Genomic DNA, 13,684 nt, shown 5'->3' with positions numbered 1-13,684 from the left:
AGATCCTGCCTCAAAAAGGAAGGTAGAAAGTAATAGACAAAGACACTCAGGCTGTCCTCGGACTAAATGATCTTCCTGTTTCATCCTCTGAATGCTGAGGTTTCAGACATGGGCTATTACAACCAGCCTTAAGTTATGTCCTTCAGAAATACAAAATTTTTCAATGAAGAATTTCTTACTCCAGAATTGAATAACCTTGGGATCATGCCCTCAGAAATCTCCGTGATCTCTGGATGGAGGAGAAGCCTTAAAAGTTGGTGTATGCTTACATGTCTTAAGTATGTTGTACTGGTTAGTTTTAACTGTCAACTTGACACTTAGAATCATCTTGGAGGAGAGTCTTACTGAGGAATTATTAAGATCAGCTTGGCCAATAGATATGTCTGGTGGATTGTCATGTTGGTTAATTGCTGTAGAATGACCCAGCCCACTGGGGGTGGCACCATGCCATAGGCTGGGTGCTGAACTATCTAAAAATGAAGAAAGCTAGCAAGCAAGTAACAATCTATGCATTTATTCTCACAGTTTTCATGTGGATGTGATGCTTGAAGTTCCCACCTTGAGTCCCCCATAATAATGATGGACTGTAACCTGGCTTTGTAAGCTGAATAAATCCCTTTCTCTCCTAAGTTGCTTCTTGTCAGACGTATCACAGCAACAGAAGGCCATCCCCTAGAGTCCTGCATCTTATTAAACCTTTACATTCATAAGACAGATTCCGTTCCACTATTGTATGCATAAGAAGAAAGATCAGATTGTATATACTCTGTCATTCATAAACAGCTTGTGAAACAGCGTATTTTAGCAGCTATACATTCTCATCACATGCTGTGAATAACATGTACAAAGTACTGAGTCAAACTGAGTCAGGTCAGTATTTCCCTAGTCCTAAAAAAAGAAAAGCAGCTGGGTAGTTGTAGTGTACGCCTTTAGTCCCAGGACTTGAAGGCAGAGGCAGCTGGATTACAGAGTGAGTTCCAGGACAGCCGGGGTACACAGTGAAGCCCTGTCTCAAAAACACCAGAGACAGAGAGGAAAAGCACACCAGTGGCTAGAGATGGAACTAGCTTACTTGCTTAGTTAGCATGCACAAAACCATGGGTTGATTTCCCCATCACTCTGTGAACCATACAGTGGTGCACACCTGTACGCCCAGCACTCTGGATCAAGTGGATCCAGAGGATCATAAACGAAGGTAGGAAGCTCGAACATGTGTGCTGGGGTGGGGGGTGGGGCAGGGGGTCATCTAAAGCTTACTGAGCTGTCATCACCAAGCAGATGAGAATATACCTCAGTGGCAATGATCTGCTGGGTATGCACAAAGCCCTGTGTGTCAGCCTTTCCTAGACCCAAGAGAAAACTGGGTGCAGTGGTACATGCCTTTAACTACCTAGGACACTGAAGCAGGATCAGTGGAGGTAGAGGCCAGCCTGGGCAAAGAGATCAACAGCAAATACACAGATCTTGTCAGCAGTTGAATGTGAATACTGGCTACATATCATCTGTACCATTTTTAGGTTTGTGGGGTTTTTTTGTTTATTTTTTGAGACAGTTGCACAAAGTTGCCAATACAGACCTTGAACTTGTAATTCTCTGGCCTCAGCCTCTGCCTCTGGAGTTATTTAAATTATAAGCCTGCACCATCACTAGCATAGACTTCTTTTTTCTTCTTTCACGTTGGGGATTGGACCATCTAGCCTTTTGCATGCTATGCAAGCATTTTGCCATTGACCTAGCCCACTACTAGTGATCTATCAACAGCTATATTTTATTTGTTTGACCCCTTCAGACTGGGTCTTGCTTTGTATGTAGCCCAGGCTGGAATTCACCAGCCCAGGCTAACCTCAACTCACAATCCTGCCTTAAACTTTCTCAAGTTGTTTGACCTGCACATATGTGTCATGGCACATACATGGACGGACACACACACACACACACACACACACACACCCTACACAAAGTGAATGAATATAAATTGTCTTGCTTTCCATACTTTTGGTGAACATATTGAAAGTACATCATGAAGCTGAAATGTGTTTTGTTTTTTACATTTTATGTGTGTATTTTGCTTGCATTATTATGTATGTATGTGTCCAACGAGAATTGCCTAGAGCCTACAGAAACCAGAGGAGGGCATTGGCTCTCCTGGGTTTGGAGTTACAGGGAGTTGTGAGCCACCATTTGGGTGCTGGGACCTGAACTTGGGTCATCTGGAAGAGCAGCCGGCTCTTAAACACCGAGTTACCTCCCAGCCCCCTAAAATATTTAATGCCACAATGTTTAAAAAACAAACAAGCCGGGCTGTGGTGGTTCATGCCTTTAGTCCCAGCACTCTGGGAGGCAGAGCCAGGAGGATCTCTGTGAGTTCGAAGCCAGCTTGGTCTACAGAGTGAGATCTAGGACAGGCACCAAAACAACACAGAGAAACCCTGCCTCCAAAACAAAACAAAAAAACCCAAAAAACAAAACAAAACAAAAAAAGACAACAATGACAAAACAAAACAACAACAGTGTTAGAAACCGATCAGACAAGCTATCCAGTAACCCAGTGTGGTTTCTTTTACTTGTAATACCAGAGGAACTGAGGCCGAATGAAAGAAATCACGAGTTTCAGGTCAGCCTGGATTGTAGTTCAAAAAAACCCACCAATGTCCAGCTTTAGGTGCTCCCACAAGCCAAATCTTGGAAAACACCAGCATCAAAATGAAAGAAATCGATTATAACACGTTAAGAATCCGCGAACACAGGCTGTTGGGACTGAAGAAATGGATGAAAAGGAAGGGTTTCCTTACATAAGGACGTAAGAATACCGTGAAAACCAGTCATTCATGTTTTCAGGCATGCTGTCCTGCGCCCTTCTAACCCTCATGCTTAAGCCTGTATTAAGCCCCTAGTCTGCTTCGTGAAAAGCAAACTGTGGCCGTAGTGGTTCACGCCTTTAATTCTAGCGTCACGGAAAAGAAAGGCAGGTGGACCTCTGCGTTTGAGGCCAGTCTGGCCTACGGATTCCAGGCTAGTAAGGGCTGCACGGAGAATCTTTGTCACAGACATTTAAAAAGAAAGGAAGAAAAATGGGTAGACAATCTTATCACAGCCGTAAGAGTGGTACAGGTAGGGTGTGGTGGTGTGTGCTTTTAATGCCAGAACCTGGGGCTTGCTGGAGGATCCCTGCAAGTTCAAAGTCAGCTTGGTCTCCGTGGAGAGATCCAGGGCCATTTAGGGAGACTGTCTTAAAAACAAGTAACAGATGCCCAAACTAGCAAGCACATGTCTGATTAAGGGCCATTATTCATCAAGCGCTCCACACTGGACCTCGAAGCGTCAGGGTGTCAGCTTGTTCAACGCCAGAGTCACGGCTCTAGGCCATTTTGGCCCAACCCTGGATCCAGGCGCCGAACTCCCTCTGTCACTGCGGGTGCAGGATGCCACCTAAGCCTCTCTCACGCCGCGGGTCCCTTGTGCGCCTGCGCACTGCCTCACAGCCCCCCCACCCCCGTCCAGGAGCTGGGGGCGGGGCTCGCAGCCTCGGCAGGGCGGGGTCGCCCGGGACTTTCTGGTCTGAGACCAGAACCCCCCAGAGCCCTCAGTATCACCCTCAGTTGCACGTCTGTGCCACCGCTGCAGCGCTGAGGCCCGGGTCACCGGTCGCTGCGGTGCCTGAGCACTCGCGACCCACCCTCCGGTGGGTCCGTCCGCTGGGTGAGCCGGGCTCGCGCGGCCTATGGTCTTCTCCGGGACTCGAGGGCGGGGCCCGCTCTGCGGACCCCTGGGACTCGGGTGGCCATCGCTGGGTTGCAGCCTATCGTGCTGCCGCGCTGCACCTAAACCCCGGCCTGGCCGTGGACGAGGACCGAGAGGGAAGTCGGGGGGCGGATTGGCACCCTGGGGACACCCTGTGCGGGACGCGGGGACCTTAGATGCCGGGCAGGCCCCGGGGAGCTGAGAGCCGCGGGACACCTCGGAACTAGAGGCCCGGCAGCCCCAGGGGGGTAACCTGGGTATCCACTGCACAGGCTGTGTCCGAAGCAGCAAACTCGGACACGGGTGACTGTGGGCTGTCTCCAGTCTCCCTGTCGCTTGCTGTGGTGCGTGCGGGTGGGATCAGCCGGGACCCCTGAAGCGTGGAAGGGGGCTCTGACCAAGTTCGGAAAAGCGTGGGGGTGAAGCCAGAAGGCGTGGCAGCTCACGCCTGTGATCTCAGGATTTGGGAGGTGGAGGCAGGAGGATAAGCCAGTCAAGGTCATCCTCCGCTGCCTGACATTGGGTTGCGAGAGACCCATCTGAAAGAAAAAAGAAAGAAGGCCCGGAGTGTCCTGAATTCGCTCGGCCTTTCCAGGCCCGCTGGTCTTGGGAAGAGGCTGCTTCTGTTTAAAAGCGAGATTGCATGAGTTTCTGGTACTTCTGTGAAATATGTCTGAATTCTTAGGACACGGGGTTAATTTCCTTCCCTTTGAAAGCCCTCTGTGAAAATGTTTCATTCACGAGGATGAGGAATTCAAGGCCAGCCTGGGCTACATTGAGACCCTGTCTAAAAAAGTAAAAAAGACAAAATAGAATGAATTATTCATTGCTCTGGGTCTGAGAATTTCCCTCCATTTTCAGCGAGCGGAGACCTGATCAGAGGATTCCTCTTTTAGTGCAGTGCATGATGACCCGGGTGCATACTGAAGTCTCAGCTGCCATGTTTTGCAGCTGATTTCCCTGTAGTTTGGAGAGGACGTATTTCTGTGTAAAGCTGCCTCCCACCTCTCACACTTTGGGTGTTGGAAAGCCGGGTTGCATGTCAGAAGAGAGAAATGGGATCCTCTGGTTTTTAAAATTTGGAAGCTCTGAGACGGTTTTGATCTCATCCTGCAACTCTCCCTCCAGCCCTAGTCTCTGTGAACTGCTTCTCCAGGGCATGATCCTTGAGGAGGGACAAGCCGGTTCTTGCAATTCTAGAATCATGGCTCATGTAAGTTGGTTTCTCCGTATCTGAAATTCTGTCTTTTAAAAAAAAAATTACACTATTTATTTATGCTGCCTGTGTGTGCTGGCACATACGGGCATTAAGCATGCTGTGGCACACACATGACCTTCAGAGGACTTTTGGAGTTGGTTCTCTCCGACTTTGTGTGTCCTGAGAGTGGACCCCAAATCCTCAGCTTCCCGTGTGGGTCCCAGGGATAAAGCTCATGCACTTATTTATTTGTGTTTATTCATTTTGTTGGGGGGGGGGCACGTGCCACAGGTGTCTGTGGAGGTAAAAGGGCAACTTGCAGGATCCAGTCCTCCTTCCACCATGCACGTCCTGAAGATGGAATTCAGGTCACTGGCTTGACTGCCTTTACCCAGTGGATGCTTTCGGCTGCCCCGTCCTTTTTGTTCTGTCCGGTTGTACAAACTCTCTCATTGGTTATTTTGAAATGTCCTAACAGAATCTGACCCTACAGCTGCCCCCCAGTCTTCCGTTACACTGGGGGAAGGAGCCTACTCTGTGCCCTTCTCTCCATCTCCATCCAGGGTGCACTGACCAAATCAGGAGCTTATTTGATATGAACCCCTGAAAGTCAGAAAACTCCCCCTTACAGCATCACTGCTCCCACAGAGTTACATTGTGAGCAGTTACTCCCTGTAACTTAACTCTTTCCATTACTGACATAGTGAAAGACGATATGCAAGGCACAGTGTTACCTGTTTTATTTTTGAGATATTTATTTAATTCTATTGTGTATGAGTGTGTCTGAGTGAATGTGTGTGCACTGCATGCATGCTGGAACCCTCAGTGTCAGAAGAGGATGTCAGACCCCTTAGAACCGCCAGGTGGGTTCTGGGAACCAAACGTGCATCCTCTGCAAGAGCAGCAAGACCTCTTAACCTCTGAGCCATCTCTCCAGCCCCTTGTAAACATTCTCTCAAGATTTTATTAGTAATTTTTATGTGTCTGTGTGTATGTTTGCAAACGTGTGTGTTATGAGTGCTCAGTGGGAGTGATGGGAACTCTGGTCTGCAAGAGCAGCAAGCACCATGGGTCTGAATGAGAATGGCCCCCATAGGCCATTCAAAAAAAAATGATTTATTTTACCATTTATTATAGTTTAAAACCCGGGAACAAATATAAGATAAGAACCCGAGACAGTCACCACCGCCAGACACACCCGCCATCGTTTGCCTCCCGGCTCCTAAAAGGCCTCGCAACCTTCCGGCCCACCTCTTCTTCCTGGAGGACTACTCTCTTGTCCTGAATCTGCCAAGAAAAGGAAGCGAGGAAAGATTAATTCTGGCTAGCTGAATGTGAACCAAACGCTCTGTTCAGTTGGACAACGGACCATGACATAAACAAAATTCGCATAACACATGTATTTGAATACTTGGTCCCCAGTTAGTGGGAATATTTGGAAAGGATTAAAAGGTGTGGCCTTGTTGGAGGAGGTGTGTCATGTGGGTGAGCTTCGAGGCTTCAAAAGCCCACACCAAGCTCAGGTCTCTGTCTCTGTCTCTGTCTCTCTCTGTCTCTGTGTGTGTGTGTGTAAGTGTGTGTGTGTGTGTGTGTGTGCGCGTGCGTGCGTGTGTGTGTGTGTGTGTGTGTGTGTGTGTGTGTGTGTGTGTGTTTCTGTCTGTGTGTGTCTCTCTCTCCCTGCTGCTTGCATGTCAGGATATAAAGCTCTCAGCTACTGCTTAGAGCCATGCCTGTCTGCTTCCATGAAGATCACGGACTAACCTTCTAAAACTACAAGGAAGCCCCCAATTAAATATTTTCTTTTATAAGAGTTGACTTGGTCATGGTGTTTCTTCACAGCTACAGAACAGTAACTTAGACACTCTCCAGGACATTTTACCCCATTTTATCTTACACATGGTACACGGGCTTGTCATTTCAGAGTGAGGTGATGTTCAGAGATGTGACTGTGAACTTTTCTCAGGAAGAGTGGGAATGCCTGAATTCCTATGAGAGGGATCTGTACAAAGATGTGATGTTAGAGAACTACAGCCACCTGGTGTCACTGGGTAAGTTCACCGAAGGCCATTTTCCCACAGTGCAAGCTGACAGAATGGGCACCTCTGTTTTTACACTTTCATGATCCCACATAGTTCAAATACGTAATTAAAATTAAAAAATAAGTTTTGAAAGGATAGAGTTGTATGAGTTTAAATGAAAATAAAACCGTGCCTCTGCCCTTGATATTAAAAGAATTCCAGCTCTAATGTTTTTCTACCCTGGTAGCCATCCACAGGGTATCTCACAACCATCTGCAACTTCAGTTCTAGGTCATCCAACACCCTCTTATGGCCTCTGAGAGCACTATATGCACATAGGACATGGACATACATGCAGGCAAAACACCCAAACACATAAACATAAAAGTTAAAAAAACTAAAACAGAAGAAAACAGAGCCAGTAGAATACTCAGTGAATAAACGGACTTTCTGGTAAAACAAACAAACAAACAAACAAACAAAAAACTGAAACAGCTGGGTGGTGGTGGCGGCGGCGGCGGCAGCGGCGGAGGTGGCGCACGCCTTTAATCCCAGCATTCGGGAGGCAGAGGCAGGTGGATCTCTGAGTTTGGGGCCAGCCTGGTCTACAAAGCGAGTTCCAGAACAGCTAGGGCTACACAGAGAAACCCTGTCTCAAAAAATCAAAATAATAATAATAATAATAATAATAATAATAATAATAATAATAATATAAACAAAACTCTGTGTACTCCCCCACCCCACACAGAAAGTCTCCTGTACTTTACCTTGCATTCCACATGTACACTACACCCCTGATCCTCCTTCCTTCTCCTAAGTACTAGGGTCACAGCCGTGTATCACCCCACCTGGCAAATAGATTCATTCTTTACATGGATTCTGTTCTGTTCTTTCAAGCAGGATGTTCCATCTCTAAGCCAGATGTGATCACCCTGCTGGAACAAGGGAAAGAGCCCTGGATGATTGTGAGGGATGAGAAGAGAAGGTGGAGCCAAGGTGAGTGAGCACTCATCAGGCAAAGGCAGTGTGTGCCTGACGTACACCTGCTGGGTGGAGGATGCAGCTGAGATGCTGATGATGGGCAAGATTGGAGGGTGCATGTAGACAGACTTTTCTTTTTGGGCCACAAACTCACAAAAAAATGACACGGAGACTTATTGATGATGTGAAAGCTTAGCCAATAGCTTAGGCTTGCTCCTAGCTAGTTCTTATAACTTACATTAACCCATATCTTTAATCTATATTCTTTTATGTGGCTTGGTTACCTTTACTCTGTATTGCCTATCCTGCTTCCTCTGTGTCTGGCTGGTAACTCCTGGCATCTCTGCCCTTCTTCTTCCCAGCATTCTTTCTGCCTTGAAAATCCTGCCTAGCTGTAGGCCATCTCCCTTTTTTATTAAACCAATCACAGTGACATTTCTTCACACAGTGTAAAGGCATATTCCATAACAGATACATCCCTTAGATACTGATGGGGGAGCCTGGAGGATGCACCCTTAGATGCTGATGGGAGAGGTTGGAGGGTGCACCCTGAGATGCTGATGGGGGAGGTTGGAGGATGCACCCTTAGATGCTGATGGGGGAGGTTGGAGGATGCACCCTTAGATGCTGATGGGGGAGCCTGGAGGATGCACCCTGAGATGCTGATGGGGGAGGTTGGAGGATGCACCCTTAGATGCTGATGGGGGAGCCTGGAGGATGCACCCTTAGATGCTGATGGGGGAGCCTGGAGGATGCACCCTTAGATGCTGATGGGGGAGCCTGGAGGATGCACCCTTAGATGCTGATGGGGGAGCCTGGAGGATGCACCCTTAGATGCTGATGGGGGAGCCTGGAGGATGCACCCTTAGATGCTGATGGGGGAGCCTGGAGGATGCACCCTTAGATGCTGATGGGGGAGCCTGGAGGATGCACCCTTAGATGCTGATGGGGGAGGTTGGAGGGTGCACCCTTAGATACTGATGGGGAGGCTGGAGGATGCACCCTTAGATGCTGATGGGGGAGGTTGGAGGGTGCACCCTGAGATGCTGATGGGGAAGAGACATGAAACTTGGAAAGAAAACTTAGATCTTTTCAGAATGAGTCACCAATGGCCTTTCCTCCACCCCAAGTTGTTGTTGGTTTCTTCTCTCATTTCCCTGCCTTTTCCACACAGGAAAGCTTTCTTGTCTAGTGAGAATGATTTTTCCTGTGCCTTTTATATAATTTCTCTGTAGATAATCTTGTGGTTTAACCCCCAGTAATTAAGTCCAAATTAATTTGATTTCATTTGTGTAGTTGTGTCTTTGCTGGTATGCTTGTCTGTGCACCACTTGCATGCCTGGTGTCCCTGAGGCCTGAAGAGGGCATCAGATCCCCTGGAGACTGAGTTACAGGTGGTCATGAACCACCCTGGAGGTGTTGGGACTTGAACTCTGGTCCTCTTGAGCAGCCAAGTGCCCTTAACTGCCGAGCACCTCAACAGTCTAAGTTTTCTTTTCTAAGATAAAGCCTTACAATACCATGAGGCTGACTGTGAATTCCTCTTCCTCCTGTCTCAGATGGTCTCCAGACTGGGACTACAGGTGTGTGCCACCACACCCACTTTGTATTTCAGTTTTTATGTGTGTAATTATTGTTTTCATCTCATGAAATTTATATTTGTAATGAAGTCGTATAATAAATGGGGGTTAGAAAGATGGCTCAGCTGTTCAGAGCATTGACAGTTAATACACAGGATCTGGGTTTTGTTTCTGGCACTTACACCATGGTTCACAACCATCTGTAACTCCCATTCCAGGGGACACGGTGCCCTTTTCTGGCTTCCAAGCGCACTGCATGCACATGGTGCACAGACATACATGTAGGCAAAATGAATGTAAAAGTTAAAAAATAAACAAATACATGCTTGTGTTAGGGGTGTAGCTCAGTGGTTAAGCATCTGTTTAACCATGGTCTTGGTCACCTGCACTACACAACCAGATAAAACAAAAAAGAAATGGCTTGTTAATATCCTGAAATGACTAGGTATGGTGGTTCACTTCTTTAGTCCCAGCTCTTAGGAGGCAGGTGGATCTCTGGGATTTCAAGACCAACCTGGTCTAATAGCAAGTTCCAGGCTAGCCAGGGCTACATAGTGAGACTTTGTCTGAGAAAAAACCCTTATAAGTATTAAAAGAAACATGAATAGGATAAGGATATGGAGGGCTGGAATGAGGTTTAGGGGTTAGAGTGAAGTAAGTTTAGGGAGAGTGACCATGAAAATAGAAACAATCTGAAGAGGCTCTGGTTGGCTAAAGATGGGATTGCTTGAGTGTCAATTCACTCAGCTGCGATGCCTTGCAGTACATAAAGTGTGCTTTATTCATAAAGGCAGTTTTGGTTTTGTTTGTTTGCGCTGGTTGTGATGGTGCTGGGGATGGAAGCCAGGGCCTCACATGCCACCCAGGCGCTCTACCACAGCCCCAGCTGCAGAATCCCTGGTGCCTGTTTCTCATCCCTCTTTAGTGTCTTCTTAACTGTGCTTACTTCTCCAGCAATGCAGTGTGCACGTGTAACCAGTGATTTTGAAGACTAGGTCTCATCAGGTAGCCTGGTTGGAACTCACTATATAGACTATGCCGTCCCTGAATATAATATACTAGTAGTAGTAGTATTTTGACTAGGTCTCATCAGGTAGCCTGGTTGGAACTCACAATATAGACTATGCTGTCCCTGAACTCACTGAGCTCCACCTGCCTCTGTCTCCTGTGTGTCTCCTGTGTGCACCACACCCTTTTTATTTTCAATTATGTGTGTGTGTTTGTTTTCAGATCTGGAAACCAGATATAGCAGTAAAGTGTTATTTGAAGAAAAGAATCCTTATGAAATTAATTTATCTCCATGGGAAATAATGGAGAGAATTAAAAGGCATGGCCTCGGAGACTCCTTTTTTGGAAAAGAATTTGAATATAAAATGTTTAAAGAGGGTTCTCACAGGGTATATTTCAGAGAATTGACAAAAATCACCCCTGGAAAAAGACCTATGTACAGAAAACGCTCATCTGTTGGTCTCTATAAGAAAAATCTTAACAGAGAAAAGCCCTACGAATGTGGGGAGTGTGGGAAGGCTTTCAGAGTCCGCCAACAACTTACTTTCCATCAGAGAATCCATACCGGTGAGAAACCCTACGAATGTAAAGACTGTGGAAAAGCCTTCAGACAGTGCGCCCACCTCAGTCGACATCAGCGAATTCACACATCTGATAAACTCTATGAATGTAAGAGATGCGCAGAGATCTTCACGTGTAGCTCAGACCTCCGAGGACATCAGCGAAGTCATATTGGCGAGAAGCCGTATGAGTGTAAAGAGTGTGGGAAGGCCTTCAGAGTTCGAGGACAGCTTAGTCTCCACCAGAGGATCCACACGGGCGAGAAGCCCTACGAGTGCAAGCAGTGTGGGAAGACCTTCAGGCAGTACGCGCATCTCACCCGGCACCAGAGGCTCAACGGTGCTGGTGTGCGCTACAAGTGTAAGGCGTGTGGTCAGGCCTTCCTGTGCAGCACTGGCCTGCGGCTGCATCACAAGCTGCACACAGGAGAGAAGCCGTACAGCTGTAAGGAGTGTGGGAAGGCCTTCCGTGTGCGGCAGCAGCTCACCCTCCACGAGAGGATCCACACAGGTGAGAAGCCCTTTGACTGTAAGGAGTGTGGGAAGACCTTCAGTCGAGGCTATCACCTAACGCTCCACCAGAGAATCCACACTGGTGAGAAACCTTACGAGTGTAAGGAGTGTCAGAAGTTCTTCCGCCGTTACTCGGAGCTCATTTCCCACCAAGGTGTTCACATTGGGGATAAGCCGTATGACTGCAAGGAGTGTGGGAAGGCCTTCAGACTCTTCTCACAGCTGACTCAACACCAGAGTATTCATTTTGGTGAGAAGCCCTATAAATGTATGGAATGTGAGAAAACGTTCAGACTGCTCTCACAACTTACTCAACATCAGAGCATCCATACGGGTGAGAAACCTTATGACTGCAAGGAGTGTGGGAAAGCCTTTCGGCTCCATTCATCACTTATTCAGCATCAGAGGATCCATTCTGGAGAGAAACCATACAAATGTACCGAGTGTAAGAAGGCCTTTAGACAACACTCACACCTCACCTACCACCAGCGAATTCACAAGGATTCTTAAGGATTCATTTAAAAAAAAAAAAAAAAACTTCTTTTTTTTAAAAAGATTTATTTATTTATTATGTATACAGCGTTCTGCCTGCATGTATGTCTACATGCCAGACGAGGGCACCAGATCTCATTATAGATGGTTGTGAGCCACCATGTGGTTGCTGGGGATTGAACTCAGGACCTCTGGAAGAACAATCAGTGCTCTTATCCACTGAGCCATCTCTCCAGCCCTCTTAAGGATTCTTTTAAGAATCCTTCCATTGCAAATGTGTTAAGGGTCATTAGAAAATTCTAGAAGAAAAAGGTTTTAATCCTTTTTTGCTTCGTGTTCACAAGTAATGGCATACATGATTTCAATCAGAGGAAAAAATGTTAAACTTTAGGAAATTCTCTCTCGAATGGAATTTCATGGAAGGAGTGAATGTATGAAAGCTATCTATATTGTATACCTGAGCACACAGCCAGGGCACCAACTCATTTTTAAAATTAATAAATAAAAAGAACTGTCTGTATAAGTTGTATCTCAAAGCTAGTGAAAGTTGTTGTGGTTAATTAGTTTCAGCAGAATCAGCCAGAACTTATCATAGCGACTCTAGAGTAGGGGTTTTCAACCTGTGTGTCACAACCCCTTTGGGGGTCAAACAGTTCAGTAGCCAAATTATAGTTATGAACTAGTAACAAAAATAATTTTATGTTTGGGAGTCACCACAACATGAGGAACTGTATTAAAGGGTCATAGTGTTAGGAAAGCTGAGAACCACTGGGCTAGGGGTTAAGACCAGTGAGTGGTAGACTTTCTTGAACTTGGTAGTGAGTAGGTCAGGCTGGCAGCATCTGAACCAATGTAGAATAATAAAGAATTCTGTGCCTTCTAGCATGACAAACTACAATATCGACACTAACTAAGCACTGAACCTCTAACCCATACAGCCCTAACTCCCAATTTAGAGGAAATAAGGAAGAGAACAGATTACCTGGTAAAACAAGAAGCAGCGAACCTAAAATGTGATGAATTTACTTGGTTTTCAACCAGCAAAGTGACATTAAGAGAGGTAGTGCTTTTTGAATATTGAAAAAGACTTGAAAGACGTAGGTCAGATGCACTGGGAATTCTTAGATCATGAGTTGAGTGAACATATGAAACAAGACAGGAAGTCTGTAGAGGAAAGCAGTCACCTGAACTCAATCTGGAAATTCATGGACTAAACCTACATGATTTAATATGGTGTCACTAGCAACATGCTTAAAGTCCAGGTATTGTGGCCCCTCCAAATTAAAACAAGATTTAATTTAAAATACAAGACTTTGAAGTCTTAGTTCCTGGCTGCTCCAGATGCACTCGGGGATGAGGCAAGCATGCTGTGGTGTCAGCTCTGAGGATGTGGAGATGAAAGGATCTGTGGGGTTTGCTGGCTAGCAAGTCTAGCTGAACCCAGGTTATCGAAAGACCCTGCTCAAAAAAAGTAAGGTAGGCAGCTAATGTCAAGTCCACCTCTGGCCTCTCAAACAGACACATGCACATAGACACAAAACTCCATCCTGGGAAGCAGAGGCAGGTGGATCTGAGTTCAAGCCAACCTAGTGT

General features: G+C 46.5%; 1 protein-coding gene across 1 annotated transcript in view; it reads left to right on the top strand.

Moving 5' to 3' along the window:
• Positions 1 to 12,631, top strand: part of LOC128124020 (zinc finger protein 208-like) — a 29,729-nt gene extending 17,098 nt beyond the window's left edge. The window contains exons 6-11 of the mRNA XM_052760257.1: positions 1,135 to 1,195; positions 3,422 to 3,682; positions 4,870 to 4,954; positions 6,861 to 6,987; positions 7,855 to 7,953; positions 10,749 to 12,631. Of these exons, the coding sequence (XP_052616217.1) occupies positions 1,135 to 1,195; positions 3,422 to 3,682; positions 4,870 to 4,954; positions 6,861 to 6,987; positions 7,855 to 7,953; positions 10,749 to 12,109 (1,994 nt within the window). The 3' untranslated portion in view covers positions 12,110 to 12,631. The remainder of the gene's footprint in view (positions 1 to 1,134; positions 1,196 to 3,421; positions 3,683 to 4,869; positions 4,955 to 6,860; positions 6,988 to 7,854; positions 7,954 to 10,748) is intronic.
• The last annotated feature ends 1,053 nt before the right edge of the window (positions 12,632 to 13,684 follow it).

This window comes from Peromyscus californicus, unplaced genomic scaffold, assembly GCF_007827085.1.
Source record: "Peromyscus californicus insignis strain IS unplaced genomic scaffold, ASM782708v3 Scaffold_4__1_contigs__length_199733344, whole genome shotgun sequence".
Taxonomy (NCBI): Eukaryota; Metazoa; Chordata; class Mammalia; order Rodentia; family Cricetidae; genus Peromyscus; species Peromyscus californicus.
This window is presented reverse-complemented; position numbering and strand designations above follow the sequence as displayed.